The following is a 24,891-nucleotide window of genomic DNA, read 5'->3' on the forward strand; positions in this document are numbered from 1 at the left end:
TGAGTATACCTAATATACAAAGAGCTCCCATACATCAGTGAGAAGAAAGGACAAACACCAAGGAAGGCTGGAGCAAATGATACAGGCAGTGTGAAAATGACCACAATCACACCAGCACTCAACGCGATACACGTGAGAGCACTGCAGGAACATCGCTCTCCTCTGAGATCGGCACACAGGGAGACTAAAGACACCCACTGCCAGGGAGGACCGGCAAGGGGCAATTCCATCATACGGACAGCCAGGAGCGCACGGTAGAGAGCCTAGGAAAACATTTCTCATTATTAAATACGTGTACTCTTTGTCCGAACAATTATACTTCTAGAGATTGACCCTAAGGGGATAACTAAACAAGTTCACAGAGATTTGTTTTAGAAGGATTATCAAAGTACACTTTATCAAAACAAGAAATTTGGAACAACCTAAGTAAGTGTTCAAAAAGTTAATCGGTTAACTACGGTACATTGATATAGTGGAATACCATCTGTCATTAAAAACATAGAATCTACAATTGTGTCACTGAAAATGTCTACAATATGTAGTAACAGTGATCCTGTTTTCTTAAATATACCTGTTTTAACATATGTACACAGAAAAATGTCTGGAAGAACGTTTGCCAATTTGGGTGGCAGAATTTTTGATGATTTTTTTTGCTTCCTTGTGACTTGCTACCTACCACAATGTATACACATTCCTTTTAAATCTCAGGAAACTACAACCACCTTTTAAATGTTTCTTCAACTTCAAAAGATACACCTATTGGCATTCTACTCCCTTTACGATGCCAAGTGTAACAACAGACACTCAAAAATCACAAACCGTTGTTCTCTCTGGAACATGCTTACCTCCCTACTTTGCCTGGTGTCTACTGCCTACTATCTCAATGCCTATTTCAGATTTCAGCTCAGTACACTTCCTCGGGAAAGCCTGCCTTGATTTCTCTAGCCAGGCCAAATGCCCATATTATAATACTCTCTAGACACAACCTGACATATATTTGCATAAATATCAACTTCTTCTCTCTTCAGAACATCTATTTTGTTTGTCCACTGCAGCATTCCAGAACTCATACAGAGCTTGGGACAGACAAGGGAGTGAATTATGGTTTGCTAAGGTCCAGAATTCGACTTCCTCCTTGAACTCAAGACTCACATACCTAAGCCTACTCAGCATTTCACAGAGCCTACCGGTCCTCTCAAAAAGCAGCATGGCCCAGATGAAATTCTTCATTTCTTCCCCTTCCTCTCACTCAATCTATTCCTAAACTGTTGTGCCCTCTCTCAGTAAATTACACAATTCCAGATGTTCATGCCAGAAACTTCTGACATATTTTTCACACTCAACATTCAAGCCACCAGCAAATCCTATCATTTTCCAACATGACTCATTCTCCCCGCCTTTCCCAGCACCACCAGACTCCAAACCCCCCGCCCCAGCTCACTTGCTCAGAGGAAGGTGTGAGCCTCCCACCTGTTCTCGCTCCCTCTTACCTTACAAACCCACATACAGTCTACTCCCCGCAGGGCAGCTGGGTTCTCAGTCACTAACAATTCAGATCTTATCACTCCGCTCTTGCAAACCCTCTGATACCTACAGCTTACACCTGGCCCAAGGTGATCTGGCCCTGGCTACCTCTCTGACTGGATTTTCTACCACTCTCCTCCTCAATTTCTCTGCTCTAGACACACTGACCTTGCTGATCCTTAAAAATGCCAATCATACTTCCACCTGGAGACCTGAACAATTCTACCTGAAATATTTTCGAGGATCATCTGTCACTTCACTCTACATCTTGTTTCTAGAGCCCTTTTTCGAATATGCTAACTAAAATAACAGGCCCTGCCAGTCCCTAACTTCTTGTTCTGGTGTATTTTTCTTCACACCACTCATACATGATAATTATAAATCTACTGTTTGTTATAAAACGACTATTTGTTCACTGTTGTTCCAGTTAAAACATAAACTCTAGGGCTTCCCTGGTGGCTCAGTGGTAAAGAATCTGCCTGCCAGTGCAGGAGACACGGGATTGACCCCTGATTCAGGAAGATCCCACATGCCGGAGGGCAACTACGCCCATTCACCACAACTCCTGAGCCTGTGCTCGGCAACAAGAGAAGCCACGGCAGCAAGAAGCCTGCACACCAGAGCGGCGGAGACCCAGACAGCCTCAGATAAACAATGTTATTTTAAAAAAAAACAAAAAAACAGACTCTATAAAGTCAAGGAGATTGTTTTGATCAGTGTCTCAATGCCTGGATAGAGCTTAGCGGTACCTGGAAAGGACTGAAAAAAATAAATGAAATCCAGAAATAAGCCGGGGCTTCAAAAATAAAACCTCAACAACACAGGAATCATATCTCTAACTCATTCCTGGCAAGCAAAGGTTTCTGTCCAGACTTCATCAAAACAGCAGCAAATGTTTCAGGAAGTAATAAGCCATGAGGCCAGACAGAATCCTCACATTACAGGTTCAACGTGCAAGTGCGTAACCAATTCCAAGTCAAACGAGCCCATTTTACAAAATAGAAGCACCTTTCTTCCCTAATTTGAACCTCGCAGAAGTCCAAAAATGTGTATTACACAGGTATTTTCTCCCTCTTACAGAGAAGGAAACAAGATTGGAAAGAATGAGCGATTTACCCAAAATCACACAGCTATGATATAGAGACAGTGAACTACAATCATCATCTTCGTTGTTCAAATCAACTGGATGGAGACAAACTTTCCTGTTGCTATGGAGATGAAAGGAGTTACACCAGCTCCCCATCAAGAGAAAGCGGCAGGGAAACGCGACAGGAGTGCATCAAATGGACACATACCCTTTCCCAGGGCCCAGCTTCGGAGAGCCCACTCCCTCTTTGGTACGAGAAAGGATGTCTCTGACTCGGAGAGCAGCCAGTGGATCTTTCTCTTTCCCCTTATCAGCCAAGGCAGTAGGACTGAGGTTCAGTATGAGGAAAAGGCTGTTTAACAAACACCAGGCACCCAGCAATTGGAAGTTCTGGTAGTGCTGTTGAAAAAGGCACGAAATATAAATATACAGACAGAGATTCTACAGGCTACACATCTTAGAGACTACAGGTAAAACAGGAGGCAGAGACGTCTTACCTCACCACCAGCCCGGCGGGAACTGCTGATTGCTTGTCCAATCATGTCATAGATTTCAAGCTGTCCAAAAGTAAACATACGCAAAAATCTGAGCAAGGTGACATAGTTCATTATAAATGCTAAATCCTACCCAAAACAATTTAGCTTGAAGACTTCAATATCCTCAAGTCACTTCCAATGGCGGCCTATCATCATACTTTCCTTGATCCTCACGTGACGCTGACTCTGTCTTTTCATTCAGCTCTCAACACCTTCTCAAAAGCGTCCCCTCCACCCCATCTAAAGCAAAATACGCAGGATCACGTCAGATCACTTTCTATCACACTTGTTCATCCAGTCCACTTACCACTTCAGAAACCCTCGTCCCTAACGTCTGCCTCCACTGCAAGCACACTGACACGGTACAGTAAGCCCGGTACAGTGAGCCCTTCTACACACTTGCTGACTGCACGACTGTCTCCCACAAGGCCCACCGCCACCACAAAGCTGCAGTGTCCCCTGCAAGCTACCCAAACTGCCGGGTAAGCAAGCAAGAGGCCGACGTGTCAGGCCGACCACCGAGGCGGAGGGGTATGGAGAGCACTCCACGCCCTTCCCTCTAATGAGGAGCCAAGCGGAAGCCGCCATACTCCCTCAACTGAACACTCGGGGCTCCCCGCCCCCAGAGGCAGAGCTTACACATTTCTGGACGATTGTGGCAGCGTCACTCTCGTAGTCTTCCTCTTTGGAGCTCGTGGAGCCTGTCCGCACTTGCTGGGCACTACCCACATGAAGGATGGCCATGCAAGTTGCCACACTCACACCTGAGAAAGAAAAGAGACACACACTCCAAGAAGCTGAAACACAGAAACATAACCCACCCGCAGCAATTCCAGGATCTGATACTGAGACCCCATCAGGGATCGGCTCAACAGACAGGAGACTGAGCAAATTCCGGGAGACAGTGAAGGAAAGGGAAGCCTGGCGTGCTGCAGTCCACGGGGCTGAGACTGAACAACAGCAAAATGTGTTACCATGTGACCCAACAAGCACACTCCAAGATATATTTACCCTAATGAGCTGAAATCTTCCATCCACACAAACACCTGTACACAAATATTCATGGTACCTTTAGTCACAACTGTCAACAAATGGAAACAATCAAGATGTCCTCTAATAATCAATAATCAATCAATCAATAAACAAACTGTGGTGTATCCATACAAGGAATGGCATCACTGACTCAATGGACAAGAGTTTGAGCAAACTCCAAGAGACAGTAAAGGACAGGGAAGCCTGGCGTGCTGCAGTCCATGGGGTCGCAGAGAGTCGGACACAACTTAGAGAGTGAACAACAGTACAAACAACAGCTACCAAGGCACAGAAAGACAGAGAGGAAGCTTAACTGCACACAGCAAGCCCTCCACATCTGCAGGTCCTGCATCTGGAGATGTAGCTGGTGGAATCCGTGGATGGGCCATCTGCAGATGCTAAGGCCAACTGTACTACACCATTTCACACAAGGGACTTGAGCATTCACGGATTTTGGTACCAACAGGAGGGTCCTGAAACCCCCTGCCCCACCCGCAAGCAAAAGAAGCCAGTCTGAAAAGGCGATGATTCTAACAATAGGACTTTCTGGAAAAGGGAACTATGGAGACAGTAAAAGATCAGCAGTTTCTAGGGGCTGGGGTTAGGGGAGAGACTACCAAGTGGAACATCGGGGATCTGGAGGGCAGTGAAAAGATTCTCTATCAACATCAAAAACCACAGAACTGTATGTGAAAAAGGAACCCTAATGCAGTGAATCACAGATTTCGATTAATTATGTATCAGTAATGGTTCATCAATTACAACAAATGCAACCTATTAATGCAATATGTTAACAAAAAAAACTGTACACGGGGTGAGACAGTGTATGGGAACAGAACTCGGTACTGTTCCAAATGCAGAGTTTGGGAACACTGCATTTTTCTGCAAACCTAAAGCTGCTGTAAAAATGAAATCTAGGACATCCCTGGTAGCTCAGGTAGCTCAGTGGTTAAGAATCCACCTTCCAATGCTGGAGACCTGGGTTCAATCCCTGGCCCAGAAGATCCCACATGCTGCAGAGCAACTAAGCCCGCGCACCACGGTTACCGAGCCTGCTCTCTAAGAGCCCGGGAGCTGCAACGACTGAGCCCATGAGCCGCAACTACTGAAGCCGTGCTCCACGAGAGACGCCAGGGGAAGCATACTCACAACAACCAGAGAAAACGCCTGCACAGCCACAGAGACCCAACAGTCAAAAGTAAATAAATAAGTTTTTAAAAAATGAAATCTATTACTTTAAAAATATTTTTTAAAAATTTTACAATGATTAAAAAAATAATCTCACACTATTTCTCAAAAACATCTAGGCCAAATCCCTTTCTTTACTTCAAATCCCAAGTGATCAAATTTCAGTAACAAACCAAATCTGGGGGCTCTTTAAAACAATGAAGAACTTTTTTTTGGCCACGCCCACAAGGCCTGTGAGAATCTTAGTTCCCTAACCAGGGACTAAACCAGCGCCTGGGCAGTGAAAGCACGGAGTCTTAACCACTAGATCACCAGGGAGTTCCCTTAACAACTAAGAATTTTTAAGGACTCTTAATTCTTATCAACGAAGCACAATGAGATGCACAGGATATTCAAGAAACTCCCTGAAAATTGAACTTCAGGAATCCCAAACTTAAAAATGCAAAAATCAAAGCCCGAGAACTGCGTGTGAACACTGGGAATGGGCTTGGAGAGCGCGCCTGCTCCAGGCAGCCAGTGCTCTCTCCCACAGCTCTGCTCTCGCTCAGGCCCTGCGTGTGTCTTCCCCGAATGACCGAAAATCCGTCCCAGCAGATCTTTCAGCCTCCCAGGTTTCCCCACTGCAAACATCCTGCGGACTACTGCTCCAGTGTGCTTGCTGGAGTACAGCTCAGATCATACCACTCTTCAAAATTTGCAATGGCCTCTACTGTCTACAGGATGTGGTCCAAATGACTGAGACTGCATTTTGAAGCCCTCTTTGAGGAGGCCGTTCCGGCTGTAGAACACCCACTAGTCACACACACACACTCTCTCTCAAAATGCTTCCCCAAATACCAGGATACTTTTGGTCCTGCTTTTGCCTCTGGCTGAGGGATAGCCGAGCTGAAATCCTACCTGTCCTGCAAGATACATCGACAGAACAACTTTGTGACTATGGCCTTCCCCAGTGAAAGTGCCGTTATCTTTACATGCCTATACACACAGAGGTGTTTATAATAAAGCCATTCAAAGAATGCAGGGAGATAATTAACCTCAGCAATTTCTTCATGCTCCCAAGGTCAGGTTTCCAAGACTGTTCAAACCCTCACTCACAGAACCCAGTAAACATCGGAAATTGTGAGGCCTCCCAAGACATACCAGGAGTATGGTATTTAAAACCAAGGATCAGTGATTTGGGTTAAAAAGTCACCATAACAATAACTTAAAAAAGCATAAACACCAGCTGTCAGGCCCCACTTCCAAGGCAGCATAATCAACAGGAAGGGAGGGGATTTTGTGGGAGCATGGAGAAAAACAGTCATTGTATTTATCAATATAAACAGATACCACCTGTTCCACAAGGCTTCCTCAAATCTGCTCCCACAGCAGGGCGCCATGGCTCCCTTCTCTGTATGCCTGTAACATCCTATGATCTCTACTGCCTTTAGCGTCTCCTGTTTTATATCACATTCTGTGGCCCGATCTGTCCTCCACTGCTCAGGTATAGGCTCCTTGAGAGCAAGGATCACAGGCTGCTCATCGCAACGTCCCCAAAGCACAAGGATCACAGGCTGCTCATCGCAACGTCCCCAAAGCACAAGGGTCACAGGCTGCTCATCGCAACGTCCCCAAAGCACAAGGATCACAGGCTGCTCATCGCAACGTCCCCAAAGCCCAAGGATCACAGGCTGCTCATCGCAACGTCCCCAAAGCACTTAGCATGGTCTTCTGACGCAGCAGACACTTCCATGTGCACATACTATGAAATCAAACATCCACGTAACACAACAGCAGCAGCTGAGCAATAAGGGAATTTACAAAACTCCTACTGAGACCTCATTCCATCTAGATGAGATGCTAGATGATCCTTGGGGGAAGGGACCAAATAAGGGGGAGAGAGTACGCAGAAGGATCTCATGGTTTCCAGAAAGTCTGTGCTTGGCTGAGGAGATGATCAGACGTAACTGCTCACCTGCATACAAACAACTCAGGCTGAGGACTGTCACATCCTGCAGACGAGAAGGATTGAGAGGTTCCAGCACAGGTAGAGAAAGGGTGTCCAACGCCATGGTTACGTCAATCACCAGAGAATGAAAACTGGAACATAACAGAAGATTAACAAAAGTGTCTCTGACTCACTTGCTTCTATAATCTGTTAAGGAAAGCGGGCATGCCATAAAAACTAAACAGTTTTTCTCTTTTGCAGAAGTTTTAAAATGTAAAGCACATGCAAACTGGAGCACCTTACCCATTACGAACAGCGGTGGCATCTGCTACTGTCGCAGGCATGATAAAGAAGGAATTGGCCAACACCGCATCTTGAAACCGGTTGATGTAGCGCAGGAAATAGGGCAGGTTCAAACACACACGCAGGAGCTTCTCTGAGCCGCCTGAATTAATGAAAAGGCTCAACCTTACAAACAGGCTTCTCCTGCTTAATTCTTTTCCACTTAAAGAAATTTTGAAAGCAGAGAAACCAGCTTTTTGACAACAGAGTCTTACCAAGTTCCTGAAGACTAGCCACATTCTGAGCTATGAACACATTCTTGGTTTTGATAGCAGAAGCTTGGTCTGTGGATGACTGCTCATCACTTTCTCCTTCCGCCTGAAGAGAAACAAAGGATGTGAAAGGCCTGTGAAGACACTAGCACCTTGGAACTTACCTGGTGGTCCAGTGGTTAAGATTCCATGTTCCCAAGGCAAGGGCCCCAAGTTCAATCCCTATTCAGGGAACTAAGATCCAACATGCCATGGGGAATGTGACCAAAAAATAAATTAAAAAACAAAAAGATACTGTCACCTGTTGATTGTCGTCCTCAAGGTCAGAACAGAACCAACTATACAAACTACAGCTGCTCCAAGGATACTTGTCAGACTCCCCGGTTAATGAGGGGAAAATCCTCTCTAACATAGGGAAAAATACAAGCTATTTTTCTGGGGGAGGCAGGGTGGTGGTGGAGTATATAGCTTTAAATACATTCTGTAACTAGCACAGAGTGATGCCTTTCAGAGTAGGAGTACGGGTTCTTTGCCTACTTGCACTGAGAAATTGTCAGAAGAATGGTCATCAAAATAGTAATCACTAGAGACTTCCCTGGTGGTCCAGTGATTAAGATTCCATGCTTCCAATGCAAGGGGCATGGGTTCGATCCCTGGTCAGGGAACTAAGACTCCACATGCCATCTGGCATGGTCAAAGATATAAATAACTGTACTGTTAAAAAAAACAGTAATAACTGTTGACAGAAGGAATCGGGATGAATGCTACTTATTTTCAGTTAGTATTCTTCAACTTTCTTTCTACCTTTGGCAGGTACATCATTTTATATCACAAATATAAAATGCATGCGTTAGCTGTTTTTTCTAGTATTATCATCTTAACAAATCCTACAGGATGAGGTCATTTGACTGAAGTAACTCACCTGAGTCTGTGGACCTACAGGTGATGATGCTACAGTTCTAGGGTTGAAAACTGACGTTAGCTGGTTCAAAAAATTCATCTGGACCTCCTTCTGCTTCAGCTCTGGGCTTACTGGTGAGGCCAGTTCTTTCTGATCTTCCACTATAAAATATGAAACAGGAGAGCGATGAGGAGTGTCACTAGCAGACCAAAGAGGAACAGCTGGCAAGGGGAGTGGCCAAGAAACCAAGTCTGGTGGAAGCGCTCACCATCTGAGAGTGTCTTCACTGTCTGGGGCAGCTTGGCCGACTTCATCATTGCTGTAAATGTGATGATTTCAGTTCTGTCTAGTCGGCTACAGCCAGTGCACAGGCCCTTGATGAGGAGAATCAAGTGTTTCTGAAAAGAAAACAAATTCAGATATGCCTTTTAGAGAGGCCTCCTCTGGATTATATCAAATATGCCTTTTACAGGTTCTATTCTTTAGCGACTTCTAGCTGGCACAAAACCAAATTTAGGTTCAAACCAAGAACTGCAAACTTGGGAAGCAGAGATCACAAGCTGATGATCCTCAGACCACATTTCCTTGCAGGTCTCTTACTGGTCTCACAGTGATGTCGTTGTTCTTTAATTTGAAGTTATGGCTACCTTTTTAAAACAGGGAAGGTTTAACATACAAATCCAGGTTTCCTACCTCTTTCAATAATTCACAAGATCAGCTGGAGCCAAACAGTGATTGATCCCTTTATAGCTGGGTCACACACCCTTCTCAGCCAGCATACTTGACTCATTTTATGTTACTTGCCTGGCCCCCATGGTCATGTATCTTTGTAATCTAGAAAAGACCTCTGCAGCTCTCTATACCAGAGGCTGATAAACCACAGCCCCAATTTGCCCGCTATTTTTGTAAATAAATTTGACTGGACCACAGCTGTGTGCATCCATTTACATACTGTCTGTGGCTGCCTTCACACTGCAAAGTCAGAGTTTAACAGAGACTGGATGGTCAGCAAGTTATCTCCTGTGTAGCCTGTTACAGAAAAAGTCACCAATCCCTGCTCTGTGCCATCCCTTCTCCATCATTCCATGGGTTAGTCACAAGCCTACCTCAAAAGAAGGGCCAGAAACAGGCCCAGCACTCTCACCTGGGACACAGCGCATGCCTCATCTGGATTCTCCAAACGCAGGAGCGAAAACTCAATCAGGACTTTACAGGCTGCCGCCACAGACGGAAGCTGATTCCGGGGAACTGAGAAAGGAATAAGCTTTACTTAACCTCAGCCTGAACTTCAGCCTCACAGTCAATGAACCAAATAAGTTTTGAGCTCCATATGTCCAACATTCCCAGTATCATTCTATCAGAATCAACAATCCATCAGGCAAACAAAGGCATCTTGTCACTGATAATCATCAATTGCTTCTAGATCAATTTATCCTATATTTACTAGAAATTAAGATAAGTATAATAGGAAATACATCACAGGAAGTAACAAGCACTTCAGATACATTAATCCATTTAATCCTCAAACCGATGCTATGACATAGATATTGTTAACCTCTTCTCTTTTTTAAAAAACATAGATAAGGAAAGTAAACCATAGAGAGGTTAAATGATTTGCCCAAGTCACGCAGCTAGACTCAAATCCAGGTGTCTGGCTCTAAAGTTCATGCTGTTACCCACTAGAATATACTACCTCTCTTTCCTGTCTCTGCAGTGGGCTTCCCACTCAAAGTTTCTCCAAGCTAAAAGTGACTCTTACACTGGTAGCCAATGCCTAGAATAAACAGCACTGGACACCAAAAGATTACTCAGAACCCTCTAACTTCCTTTCATTTTGCTTGCTTAGCAAATTATTTAAGTAAACAAATAATTCAAATTCTTCAGAACTACATGAATCAGGCTTGGGGGAAAAAATGAAAATGCCAAGTATCAAAAATAGTGGAAAGTAAGGGACTGGTTACTTTAGGGGGAGAAAAGCTTAAAAGATGGGGAACTGAAGTTGAAATCCTTCATATACCAGAGAACACAAAAGGAGAATTTAATTTCTCACCAAAACCAAATAAGAAAGAGAGTCTTGGTTAGTGGCTGCTAACCACAGCTCAGTATCCCCACCTAACCCTCCAATCCCAGCCATCCCCCCAAAATTAGCACATTAGTAATTACATATGTAAAACCTATAAGAAAGCAAGGAAAGTTAATGGTTATGACACAGATGTCCAAACCAAGCAGTCTTTCAATCCCTCTGGCTGGCCTCGGTCAAGAAGCTTCCGAAGCCTCACCACACGGACAGCCGTCTCCACTCTCGGGTGGACAGGTGAGAACTAACGCACAGGCATCACTAACAGCGTGTTCAGACAGGATGACACGCAGCCCCCACCACGAGCCCTTAAAGGGGAGGACGAGGGGGAGCACTCACTGAGGCCGCAGACTGTCGTGACGTAGTGTGTGGCAAGTGCGACAAAGGAGGAGTAGAATGGCTCGAACTGCTTCTCGTGGTGCAGAATTTCGGATTCACTGCAAAAAACCAACATCTACTTAGTGCTTACTATAGGCCACATGCTCCAGCCCTCTACAGGCATTACCTGACTTCATCTTCGTAGCAATGCTACTTGGTAGGCCCTGTTACCATCCCTATATTCAAACTGAGAAAGTGGAGCTTAGAGGTACCAAGCTTAGTAAGTGGCAAAGGCTAACAGGAAACACTTCAAAACTCACTTAGAATTAAAGAAACACAAGTAAAAATCCAACAGGATACCACTGTGTCCTGTATTGATAATTAGCAAAGACCAAAAGCTAATAATGCCACAAGCTGGTCAAAAGAGGGTAGAGCAGGACACTCAAAACACTGTTAGTGGGAATACGGACTACGGGAACGCATTTTGAAGACCAAACAAGGCCAGTCCGTAACACAGCAACTTAAAAAGAATAAACATTTCAAGGGAAGAAATCATCTGATGGGTGCTAAAATCCAAAATTCTTCAGGTACCAGAGTCCTCCACCCCACTCCCCACATCCACAGGATATATAGCTAGATCACAACAAAGTGATTTTTAACCACATCCCTTATCTTTACCAGAAGAAATGGCCTCTTCAGTGAAAATCTGGAGCCCAGCTACGTCTAAAAGCTGGATACATTAATGTCATTCTCTTTACGGCAGTAGATGCTAATCACAACCCATGAAACAAGAAGGCAAAGAAAAACACTAAAATGTATGTTCTTAAACGGAAAAAAGAGCAATGTGCTTAAAAAGTTTCCACAGTAAGTTAATTCTCCAACAAGAACTATCAGCCTAGGAAGGGAAACATAAACAGAGTCTAGACTCGGTTCACTTGCCAAATCAACATGGGAGCCAAAAAGCAAGTTCCACGTATGGAAGGTGCTAACGTGAGTGATGAATTACCTCAAACAGCACTTAAGAGTCTGACACTTCCCTCTTTGGGAATTCATCAAGGATAAACAGGTATTATCAAAGACCGGTTCCTTATCTTAGAATAACTCCCTTACTAAAAAAAATATTTATGGAGCACCTATGATGTGCAAGAATCTCCCTGCCCACCAAGGATCATTTCTTTCTAGTTGTGGGATGGACAAAAGAAAGGAAACAAAATCCCTAAAATATCAAGCAACACTCAAAGTTCACAGGGCCATCACAGTGCAGGGGGGAAGGGGGGGGGGGGCGGCGGCGTCCCACCACACCCAGAAGAGAGCTCCCCACCCCTGCTTCTACCTCTTGGGAAGAGCTGCTCCTTCACTCCCATCCTGACACCCCACATTCATAGTTCTAAGGTTCCCCCACCCTGTAGTTTGATGGATTTTATGAAGCATTTCCCTTCTCTGCTTTATTTCAGAACTTCAGAGCTGCTTACTGCCACCCCCCGTCCCCCATGTTTTTCAACCGGACAGGTTTACCACAACCAAGAGAATCACTGCCCATCCGAAGAAGGAACTCACTGCTGTTTCCTTCTCATCCTGATAATAAAATACGTCCGAAACACAGGGGTAAACACAGTAACTTCGTGGTTCAAAGTTGCCACATTATGATTAAACAAACCCTTCCTCCTGCCCTAGACATACACAACTGCCTTATTCCGATCAAGAAACAATACCCTCTAGGGAAAGACGGACATGGACAACAGGACAAAAAAGAGCAGAGCAGTCCTGAGCTCCACTCACAATGTGCTTAGGGCAAGGAAGGATAAACCTGGGAAAACCCGTTTTTAAAAGACTAAAAGGGGACAGCAGGCAGGTAGACACGTGGCTCAAAGGACAGTGTCTCAAAGGACAATGTCGTATCTTGTGATTCTAAAGAAACGTGTGTGAGGAACCTAGTAAAGAAGTGTCGCCTCCCTTTTTGACCGCACCCTCGTTCCCTGAGAATCTGACAGACACCAAGTCACCAGAGGAGGCAAAGAAACGTAAAAATGGAACAAAGAGCAAGATATTAAGTAGAAACGCGAAGAACGCAGAAATTGAAGGCAAGTAGACACAGAAGAAAAACAAGGAGACATAAAGGTGAAAATATTTCTCCTCCAGGCAGTCAAGCTACTTTCCTTAAACATGTGCTTCGCCTAACAAACTTTGCAACAAAGTACCACAGAGCCTAAAAACTGCTGAAAGAACAAAGAATCTGAAGCAATTATATTCCATTTTAAAATAAAATTACATGTCAATTAAAAATAAATGCAATGCAGAGTACAAAGGAAAACAGCAGTTAAGCAGCCAGGTCAGAAAAACCCAGTTTGACTTGTAAGTGAAAAAGAACTAGCCAGGGTCTGGAAACCTGGGTGTTCCAGGAAGAGTGAAAAATGTAATGGGCAAAATAAAAGACTTCGGATTCACTGCCGCTTCTCCCTCTTGTTGTTTCGTCACTAAGCTGTGTCTGATTCTCTGACCCCATGGACTGTAGCCTGTCAGGCTCCTCTGTCCATGGGATTTTCCCAGGCAAGAATATTAGAATGGGCTGCCATTTCCTTCCCAGGGGATCTTCCCCACCCAGGGATCAATCCCATGTCTCCAGCATTGGCAGGGGGATTCTTTACCAGTGAACTTATAACTATATAACTAGTTATGTAACTACTAGTTATATCTTTGCCGTCAACTGGGGAAACTCAAAGCCCTTTCCCCTCACCAGAATCACCAGCTCCCAAGTATAGAATCCACTGAGTTTGTTTCAAGATAAGCTTATAAACAATCACAACAAATAAATTAATGAGATACAGAAAACATTTTAAAAATATATGTTTAACGAACATCCACTGTGTGTCACAGAGTACTTAATACATGTTAATAAACAAGTGAAAATTTTCACATACGTCTCACACTCTCAACAAACCTGTAGGGAACGTGATATTGAGACACAGAAACATTACCTAATCTCACAACTAACTATAGGCTTCTCACTCTGGAGTTGGCTTTTCTTTTGAAGGTCAATCACAAACTCAACTGATGATGGCACCAATGTACCCCTTTCTCCCGCTTTAAGATTTTTAGAAAATGACTGTGCATTATCTATGGGATGTTACTAACAGCTTCTGCCTTCCCAAGTAGGTCTCCTTGGTCTAAGTTTCATCAAATAGCTGGGAGGCAGAGACTCGAGGAGGCTTATCATTAAGAAAGGCAGGACAAAAAAAAAAAAAAGACAGGACAGCCTAGGAAGGACTGGCTCAGGAGAGTGAGTCAAAGTCGCTAATTCACGTCCAACTCTTTGTGTCCCCGTGGACTATACCATCCATGGAATTCTCCAGGCCAGAATACCGGAGTGGGTAGCCTTTCCCTTCTCCAGGGGATTGCCCAACTCTGGGATCAAACCCAGGTCTCCTGCATTGCAGGCAGATTCTTTACCAGCTGAGCCACAAGGGAAGCCCAACGGAAAGGGACTTTTTTTTTAATCTACAAAGACTCATAGAATTATTCAATGACAACCATGCTCACCAGCATATCCTGCACAGAGTTAAGAACAGAATTCTGTATTTGATAGTACATACAGTTACATTCAACAATTACACTAATCAAGCCCACATACAGCATGTGCTCCATTAAGCTAGTTTTAGCTTCATTTCTAGTCTAGAAAAGTAAAGGTATTTGAAAGATTTTTAATCTTTACTACTAAGGGAGGCCTGGCATGCGTTTCATGGGGTCGCAAAGACTCGGACACGACTGAGCGACTGAACTGAACTGAACTAAAAGACATACTATCAACAAGCGGCAGAAATGAAGTCCGCTTCAAGTAAACTCAAATTATCTTTTTCTTTTAAAAAAATCACTTTTCAGAGTTGTTGTTCAGTCGCTCACTCGTGTCCGACTCTTTGTGACCCCATGGAATGCAGCACGCCAGGCTTCCCTGTCCATCACCATCTCCCAGAGTTTGCTCAAACCCATGTCCAGTGAGCTGGTGATGCCATCCAACCATCTCATCCTCTGTTGTCCCCTTCTCCTCCTGCCTTCAGTCTTTCCCAGCATCGGGGTCTTTTCTAATGAGTCAGCTCTTTGCATCAGGTGGGCAAAGTATTAGAGTTTCAGCTTCAGCATCAGACCTTCCAATGAATATTCAGGATTGATTTCCTTTTGGATTGACTGGTTTGATCTCCTTGCAGTCCAAGGGACTCTCGGAAGAGTCTTCTCCAACACACAGTTCAAAAGAATCAGTTCTTTGGTGCTCGGTTTTCTTTATGGTCCAACTCTCACATCCATACATAACTACTGAAAAAACCATAGCTTTGACTAGATGGACCTTTGTTGGCAAAGTAATGTCTCACTTTTTTAATACACTATCTAGGTTTGTCATAGCTTTTCTTCCAAGGAGCAAGCTTGTTGAATTTCATGGCTGCAGTCACCATCTGCAGTAATTTTGGAGCCCAGAAAAATAAAGTCTGTCACTGTTTCCATTGTTTCCCCATCTATCTGCCATGAAGTGACGCCTCCTAGTTTATCCATACTAATCCCTCCTTTGTTTCAGTTTGGTTACAAAGTCAAACTAAACAAACAGGGTTCAGAGAAATCCCTGGAGGTTCAGTGGTTAGGACAGGGGATTTCACCGCCAAGGACCCAGGTTCACTGGTGTGGTGCAGCCAAAAAAACAAAAACGAAATTACAGGATCTGGACCTCAGAATTATTTCATCTACCTTCTCTTCAACCCAAAGATCAATTCCAATTATAAACGTATGAAAAGATAGAGACAGAAAGTAGAATGGCAGAGTACTGAGGAATCTCAGAGCATGTGTCATCGTCCCCAAAAGTCAAAAAAGGGAGGAATTCAGGGAATGAGCAACCAACCACCAGATAGGAAGTAAGAGCTGACATGATGGAGCTAGGACATCAAAAGAGGGTGGGGGTGGGGGAGTGTGGAGGGAGAAGCAAAGAGTAGTAGGCTGTAACAAAAAATAGAAGGTCCCTGGAGGTAAAGAAGAAAAACATGGGAGGCATAACAATAGAAAGAAACACAGGACTGTAGGGGAGCAGTAATCACAAATGCAGAAATAAAGCAGCAGCCAGGCATCAAAACCTCCAAACAGCCAGAGAGAAGGGACTCATAGCGTCTGTACAGGGCTGGCTTTGACCCAGTACTACACTCAATAGCCATACCTTGACATTCAAGAAATAATTCCACAATTCTTTTTTTTTTTTTTGGAAAGGCAAATAAAACCTTTGAGAAACAGAATATTGATAGCAGGTTATTAATTTTTATGCTCTAAGCCAGGGGTTGGTGAACTATGACCTGAAGGTCAAATCCGGCCAGTCTTCCTGCTCTGTACAGGCCATATTTAAGAATAGTTTTTACCTGTGTCTTTATGGCTGGAAAAAAAAAAATCAAAAGAATATTTTGTGACATGTAAATATCACATGAAATTCACCTGGGTGCCCATAAACAAGACTTTGGACACAGCCACGCCCATTTATTTACATAATGCATATGGCCACTTTCGCCACACAATGGCTGAGTGGACTAGTGCATACATCTCTGTTATGGCCCACAAATTAAATTTACTCTGGCCCTTTACAGAAAAAGTGTGCTGATCTCTGCTCTACACCAACCTGAACACTTGATACGTTTAGGTTGTTTTTAACCGTAAAGAACTTGTAAGCCAGATATTTCTTCTGGAAATTACAGAACCATGTGACAGCAAACCAATAAACACTCCCATGTGCAAGAGTCTGAAAAGATCTTATTGAGAGAGGGAGGGAAAGAGAGAGAGAGAATAACTGCTTTCTGTGGAAAAATGATCTCTCAGACAATAAGTGCAACCTTAAGATCATATTGCTCTCAGAGAGCCTGAAGAGGACACACTGCTCTGTTCCAAAGTTGACTGAGCCACAAAAAACAGCATAGAGACTTCAAAGGTCTCGCCTTCCAATAAAAAAGATGTGCTACTCAACAGCAATCAGTTGGACTTCTCTTCTAAACCATGAAAAGAGGTCTCACTAGCATCTACAAACACAGGCAACTCTTGATTATCTTAGCCATACAGAGTGCAAGAGGGGCCCCTATCACTTATTTGACAAAATTCAAACATACCTTGATGTATTTTGTTTCGGCTTCTACAGGTGGAAAGGAGCTGCTTAACTATTACAGTTTAAAAGACACAGGCCTCAATACTGGATGTATGGGAGTGTGTCAACAAATGACTGTACTACTTACAGCTTATGTCCATAAAAACATAAAAGTAAATGCTCTAAAAAGAGTGGAACACTGTCCATTCTAAGTAACATGACAAGTATAATTTGTGAAAATACCACTAATCCAAATGTTGAAAACAGTTATATAAAGAGGCTACATAATTTGAGAGCAGTATCTTTGATATCTGTTTACATCATCTGAACCTTCTTGGCTTAATAATTAGACAGGAAAATCCATCTGAAAGGTAACTGTGAAGTTACTAAACCAAACCATTATTTTAATCTAATTTATTTTTTAAACCGCATCCAAAGTAGCACAAAGCTAACAATAAACACTGCAAAGACCATCTGTCAAATCATGGGCCTCCCTTGAGAAATAAATAGCAATTTCTAACCTTCTGGATAACATGTAGGTAATACTCTTGTTGGCAGGAAGTTAAAATGAGCCAGTAAGCAACTGCGGAAAGTTGCTGAAGTCACATTTGGCTAGAAAAATGAAAGTGAGACTGGCTTTAAAGGCAGGTCTACCATTAAACTAACGAGAGACCGCTCTGAGCAAGGTTAAGAAAGGAAAAGCCAGGCACTCTGCTGATCCCTGGCCTTGTATGACACAACTCGCATAATCTAAGAATCTCAAAAGGGCAAAACCATGTTAACAGCAAACCAATAAACAGTCCTGATGGTAAGAGCCTGAACATTCTCTGGTTGCGAGACAGTGAGTGTGTGCGGTGTCAGGGAGGAAATGACCTCTGAGAATAACACTAACATAGTTTTAATCAAAGAGCATTACGGCAGTAACATACCATAAATGCAACCTGGAAAAAAAAAGAGTCATCAATACCTTGAGCAGACATAGCACGTGCCCCGACTGATTACTGCAGAACGGAGACCGTTATTAAGTTGTGTGGTAGGCCCCCGATTTAAACCCCGCGGGTCCGCTCCAGCCCAGGCCAGGGGGATGAGCGCGGACGAGAAATGCAAACTCATCGGAGCTTTGACCTTAACAGAGGGGGCAGCCCCAAAGACAGACCCCTCACAGGGCGACGCGTCCCGCAAAATTACTTCCAGCCCGGCCGGCCGCGCCCTCCCGAGAAGTCGTCCTCAGAAGTTTTGCTCGGGGGGGGTGGGGTGGGGGCGGGAAACTGAGGCACGGGGTGCTCGCACGGGCTGGCGGAAGGAACGCCAGACAAGCCTTCGACTCGCGGGACCGCGGAGCCCAGAAGCCGAGGCCGCGGCGTCCCGGAGCCGCAGGAGGAAGTCGGGAAGCTGGGGGCCCGCACCCTCCGGCAAGACCTCCCATCCCCCTCCCGGCACCCGCCCCGCCGGCGCCGCCGCCCGGTACCTCTCGATGACTGAGGCCACCAGCTGCGGCAACTCCTTCATCTCGAAGGCGGAATAGGACGCGGACAGCAAGGGCCGCACCGCCACCTCCCAGCCCGGGGTCGTGTCTCCCGCCGGGGCCGGGGCCCCGGCCGCTGGCGCCACAGCCGCCGCCTCTTCGCCGCCGCTCGTCGCCATCTTCCGTCGTACTCCTGCGGCTCCCTCCGGGGGCTTGCCACCGGCCCAGCACCGCCTCCCGGGAGGGGGCGGAAGTGACGCGACCGACGCGTCAGAAAGCGCGACGCGGTCGCCGGCCAAAATGCGCAACGCGGGAGGCTGGCTTCCCTACGCTCTCGCAAGGGAAGCGTGGCGCCGCTGGGAGGCCGCGGGGCGGGGCAGGGGGCGGGGTCGAGGGGCTGCGCACAGGCCGGACGCAGCACTCCGGAAGGCGGCGGCGGTGTTAGGCTCTGGGCCTGACCGCTGGTAGTCCTGCCTGAAGCTGGGGACTGCGTGGTTTCGGTGGGCACCCCAGGGAGGTGAGTTTGGAGCATGGTTATCAGTTGGCTAGACCGAGGCCTCGAAGTAGACCTGCATTCGGCGACTATGACGGCCCCGGCTCTAGACAGCCAAGAAGAAGCGGAGGTCGTAGCCTAATCACCTCCCCGGCTTCACCTCCCGGATGGCCCCCAGGAGTTGGAGCACAGCGCGGCACGGCTCGCCTAGCTCTTTCTCCTTTCACCGTCTCCTGCTATCCTTGCAGTCACCAGGCCTAACCGCTTTTCGCGCGGAAGCCTCTTCTATGTTTCGATTACCCTCATTAGTAAGATTACCAGCTCGCCTTTGCATCACTGTGATTTGCCGTGCAAGACCCCATTCCCCACCTTTTCTACCAGCAAAGCAAGAGTATAAACTTTTCCCTCTCGTTATTTTCTTGTTTCTAGTTGTGACCTTTTCTTCTCCACCTAGACAAGTTCCTTTAGCTCTTGTGGTAAAGCTGGTTTAGAATCTCTCAGTCGTGTCCAACTCTTTGCGACCCCATGGACTGCAGCCCAGTAGGTTCCTCCGTGGGATTTTCCAGGCAAGCGTACCGGAGTGGGTTGCCTTTTCCTTCTCCAGGGGATCTTCCCCACCCAGGGATCGAACCCGGGTCTCTCGCATTGCAGGCGGACGCTTTACCATCTGAGCCACCAAGGAAGCCCTATGATAACCTACTGCCTTCCACTATATAGGATATCGTGTATGCATCACCAAACCAAAACATTTTCCTTTTAAACCTTCAGATAGCTGTGATGAAAAATAAAAATTTTTGTTACTCAAAATTTCTCTGTAAAACAGGATATATCTTACACGAATCTGTGTCTTATAGAACAGTAACGATGTTGGATATATTTCCATGTATTGCAGTTTCCTTATTTGCCCAGTGGAGATGATGCAGGTCCCTACCACGTTCACTAGGCTGTTGCCAACATCAAGGAGATAATTTATGCACGTTTTTAGAGATAAATAAACCATTATGCAAAATACCCTTATGCTAATAGCAGCACTACAGATTACCCTAGATCCCTTTGGGTAAAGAATACAGAACTTCCTCTACTGTAGCTGGTTTGGTGGTGCTGAATTCTTTTTGCTTATCTGTAAGGTTTTTTTATTTCTCTATCAAATCTGAATAAGAGTCTTCTGGATAGAGTATGCTTTGCTGTAGGTTTTTCTCCTTTAAGTATTGTGCCACTCTTTTCCTGGCCTGCAGAGTTTCTGCTGTAAAATCAGCTGATAGCCTTATGGGAGTTCCTTTGTACATTATTTGTTGCTTTTAATATTCTCAATCTTCAATTTTTGTCCTTTTGGTTACATTGTATCTTGGTGTGTATCTCTGTGGGTTAATCTCCTGGACAGCACTTCTGGACTTCTGTGACTGTTTCCTTTCCCAGGTTAGGGAACTTTTCAGCTATTACCTCTTCAAATATTTTTCTCAGGTCCTTTCTCTTCTTCTGGGACTTCTATAATGCGAATATTTTTGCAACAACATGGATGGACCAAGAGATGATCATACTATGTAAAGTAAGACAGAAAGAAAAGGCCAAATACCATATATCACTTACATGGGGAATCTAAAATATGACATAGGGGCTTCCTTGGCAGTCCAGTGGTTAAGACTGCGCTCCCACTGCAAGGGGGTGGGAGCCTTGATCCTTGGTTGGAAAATTAAGATCCCACATACCACTCAGCACAGCCAAAAATAATCAATTCAGTCGCTCAGTTGTGTCCGACTTTTTGCCACCCCATGGACTGCACCACGCCAGGCTTCCCTGTCCATCACCAACTCCCAGAGCTTGCTCAAACTCATGTCCATGGAGTAGATGAAGTCATCCAAACATCTCATCCTGTCATCCCCTTCTCCTCCTGCCTTCAATCTTGCCCAGCATCAGGATCTTTTCCAGTGAGTCACTTCTTCACATCAGGTGGCCAAAGTATTGGAGCTTCAGCTTCAGCATCAGTCCTTGCAATGAATATTCAGGACTGCTTTCCTTTAGGATGGACTGGTTGGATCTCCTTGCAGTCCAGGGGACTCTGAAGAGTCTTCAACACAGTGTTCAAAAATATCAATTCTTCAGCGCTCAGCTTTCTTTATGGTCCAACTCTCATATCCATACATGACTACTGGAAAAACCATAGCTTTGAGTAGACAGACCTTTGTTGGCAAAGTAATGTCTCAGCTTTTTATTTATTTATTTATATGTCTCAGCTTTTTAATATGCTGTCTAGGTTGGTCATAGCTTTTCTTCCAAGGAGCAAGCATCTTTTAATTTCATGCAGTCACCATCTGCAGTGATTTTGGAGCCCCCAAAAATAAAGTCTCTGTTTCTGTTGTTACTCCATCTATTTGCCATGAAGTGATGGGACCAGATGTCATGACCTTAGTTTTTTGAATGTTGAGTTTTAAGCCAACTTTTTCACTCTCCTCTTTCTCTTTCATCAAGAGGCTCTTTAGTTCACTTTCTGCCATCAGGGTAGTGTCATCTGCATATCTGAGGTTATTGATATTTCTCCCAGCAATCTTGATTCCAGCTTGTGCTTCATCCAGCCTGGCATTTTGCATGATGTACTCTGCATTTAAATTAAATAAGCAGGGTGACAATATACAGCCTTGACATAACGCCTTTCCCAGTTTGGAACCGGTCTGTTGTTCCACTTCCAGTTCTAACTGTTGCTCCTTGATCTACATACAGATTTATCAGGAGGCAGGTAAGATGGTCTGGTATTCCCATCTTGAAGAATTTTCCACAGTTTGTTGTGATCCACACAGTCAAAGGTTTTGGCGTAGTCAATAAAGCAGAAGAGGATGTTTTTCTGGAACTCTCTTGCTTTTTCTATGATCCAATGGATGTTGGCAATTTGATCTCTGGTTCCTCTACCTTTTCTAAATGCAGCTTGAACATCTGGAAGTTCACAGTTCATGTACTGTTGAAGCCTGGCTTGGAGAATTTTGAGCATTACTTTGCTGGCATGTGAGATGAGTGCAATTGTGTGATACTTTGAACATTCTTTGGCATTGCCTTTCTTTGGGATTAGAATGAAAACTGACCTTTTCCAGTCCTGTGGCCGCTGCTGACTTTTCCAAATTTGCTGACATATTGAGTGCAGCACTTTCACAGCATCATCTTTTAGGATTTGAAGTAGCTCAACTGGAATTCCATCACCTCCACTATCTTTGTTCGTAGTGATGCTTCCTAAGGCCCACTTGACTTTGCATTCCAGGAGGTCTGGCTCTAGGTGAGTGATCACACTATCATGATTATCTGGGTCATGAAGATCTTTTTTGTACAGTTCTTCTGTGTATTCTTGCCACCTCTTCTTAATATCTTCAGTTTCTGTTAAGTCCACACCATTTCTGTCCTTTATTGAGCCCATCTTTGCATGAAATGTTCCCTTGGTATCTCTGATTTTTTGAAGAGATCTCTAGTCTTTCCCATTCTGTTGTTTTCCTCTATTTCTCTGCACTGATTGCTGAGGAAGGCTTTCTTCTCTCTCCTTGCTATTCTTTGGAACTCTGCATTCAAATGGGTGTATCTTTCCTTTTCTTTGCTTTTTGATTCTCTTCTTTTCACAGCTATTTGTAAGGCCTCCTAAGACAGCCATTTTGCTTTTTTGCATTTCTTTTTCTTACCTCTGGGAAATAGAGGGTTGGGAAAAGTGTTGAAGGGGAAACTTGCTTTAATACTCTCTGGGCATTGGTTCAATTTTTTTTAATGTCTATATATAGTCTTTTAAAATAAAAAACTTAGCAGCAAAAATTGAAGCAGTTCACATTTTTTTTTTACTTCTTGGCCACATGGAGTGGCATATGAGATTTTAGTTCCCCAAGCAGGGATCGAACCCACACTCTGCAGTGGTAGCTTAGAATCTTAACTGCTGGACCACCAGGGAATCCTCAGTGTATATTTTACAAAAAATAAAAGTGCACAGAATGCCATCTACCTTATTTTGATAATTGTCAAATAATGATTGACAAGAATAATAATTGTCAATATTTGAATATTTGGACTTTGAGTCCAAGTAATCAAAGTTCTTTTATTTTATGTAAGAACATATAAATATAACATCAAAAAGATACCTTTCCTTTTTTTGCTTTTGGCCATGCCCCATGGCATACAGGATCATAGTTCCCTGACCAGGGATCAAACCTACATCCCCTGCCATGGAAGTGCAGCGTCTTCACCACTGGGCCATCAGGGAAATCCCCTCACTTCCTATGTTGACTTTATGAGCATTTTTTTAAGTGGTAAAGTAGGCTTATCAGAGCTCCAGGCACAACAGGAAAGGGTGGGTTAGGACTATCTCTTGGCATTTCAATCAATATAAGGATTCCTTAATACAGGGAGCTCAGCCCGGTGCCTTGTGATGACCCAGAGGGTGGGAGGTACAGTGGGGTAAGTACACATACAGCTGATCCACGCTGTTGTACGGCACAAACCCACACAACACTGAAAGCAATCATCCTCCAGTTTAAAGTAAATTTAAGTATATACAGGAATTCCATACCAGGTCACCAAAGGCGCTGTAGAAACAAGAAACTAGGGGCGGATGTCCTAAGGCTTCTATGAAGAAGATATAACCATTTGGGGAACTGTTTAGTCAAGTGGCAGCTTCATGCTTAGGACCATGAGGAATTCAGAAAACAGCCTGACGATCCCTGGGAGGCAAAGAATGACTGAAATAATAAAATATGAGGATACATCATTCAGGAAATTGTGTGTTTCATAGCCAGGAATCTTGGAGGTCCTGGGTAGCCAAAGTCAACAGGGAAGGCTTTATGGAGTTTAGATTTCAGACAAACCAGATTCTGAGAGGGGAAGAAAGCATTCCAAATAAAAAATAGATTCATGACTTTAAAACAAAATTTTAAATGAACAGAAAGCTATAAGTAATTTTTGGGACAATCCTGATAATTGTAGCTTATGCAATAGTGCTTAGTCATTCAGAGAGTCATCTGACTCTCTGCAACCCCATGGACGGTAACCCTCCAGGCTCCTTTGTCCACAGGGATTCTCCAGACAAGAATACTGGAGTGGGCTGCCATGCGCTCCTCCAGGGATCTTCCCAACCCAGGGATCAACCCCAGGTCTCACGCACTACAGGCAGATTCTTTACCATCTGAGCCACCAGGGAAGCCCTATGTGAAAGTCACTCATTCATGTCTGACTCTTTGTGACTCCATGGACTGCAGCCTGCCAGGCTCCTCTCAGCCCACCAGGCTCTTCTGTCCATAGGATTCTCCAGGCAAGAACACTGGAGTGGGTGGCCATGCCCTCCCCCAGCAGACCTTCCCAACCCAGGGATCAAGCCCAGGTCTCCCACCCTGCAGGTGGATTCCTCACCGCCTGAGTCACCAGGGAAGCCCAGGAATACTGGAGTGGGTAGCCTGTCCCTTCTCCAGGGGATCTTCCCGACCCACGAATTGAACCAGGGTCTCCTGCATTGCAGGTGGATTCTTTACCAGCTGAGCTACCAGGGGAAGCCTGATAACTGTAGCTTATGTAATAAAGTGAAGTGAAGTGAAGTCGCTCAGTTGTGTCCGACTCTTTGTAACCCCATGGACTGTAGCCCCCCAGACTCCTCGGCCCATGGGATTTTCCAGGTATGAATACTGGAGTGGGTTGCCATTTCCTTCTCCAGGGGATCTTCCCAACCCAGGGATCAAACCCAGGT

General features: G+C 44.7%; 1 protein-coding gene across 8 annotated transcripts in view; it reads right to left on the reverse strand.

The window, feature by feature from the left end:
- The window catches only part of UBR4 (ubiquitin protein ligase E3 component n-recognin 4), a 130,836-nt gene extending 111,909 nt beyond the window's left edge, over window positions 1–18,927 (reverse strand). For 4 of the 8 annotated variants that reach the window (XM_043908977.1, XM_043908978.1, XM_043908974.1 and 1 more), the window contains exons 1-11: window positions 18,707–18,924; window positions 11,166–11,263; window positions 9,894–9,997; window positions 9,018–9,147; window positions 8,771–8,910; window positions 7,852–7,954; window positions 7,598–7,739; window positions 7,322–7,446; window positions 3,787–3,911; window positions 3,109–3,168; window positions 2,820–3,010 (exon numbers count right to left, since the gene is read on the reverse strand). In XM_043908977.1, the coding sequence (XP_043764912.1) occupies window positions 2,820–3,010; window positions 3,109–3,168; window positions 3,787–3,911; window positions 7,322–7,446; window positions 7,598–7,739; window positions 7,852–7,954; window positions 8,771–8,910; window positions 9,018–9,147; window positions 9,894–9,997; window positions 11,166–11,263; window positions 18,707–18,882 (1,394 nt within the window). In that variant the 5' untranslated portion in view covers window positions 18,883–18,924. Of the gene's footprint in view, window positions 1–2,819; window positions 3,011–3,108; window positions 3,169–3,786; window positions 3,912–7,321; window positions 7,447–7,597; window positions 7,740–7,851; window positions 7,955–8,770; window positions 8,911–9,017; window positions 9,148–9,893; window positions 9,998–11,165; window positions 11,264–18,706 lie in introns of all 8 variants that reach the window. The other 4 variants (XM_043908976.1, XM_043908973.1, XM_043908972.1 and 1 more) reach the window with 2 other exon arrangements.
- Between the last annotated feature and the right edge of the window lie 5,964 nt (window positions 18,928–24,891).

Source organism: Cervus elaphus, chromosome 8 (genome assembly GCF_910594005.1).
Source record: "Cervus elaphus chromosome 8, mCerEla1.1, whole genome shotgun sequence".
Taxonomy (NCBI): Eukaryota; Metazoa; Chordata; class Mammalia; order Artiodactyla; family Cervidae; genus Cervus; species Cervus elaphus.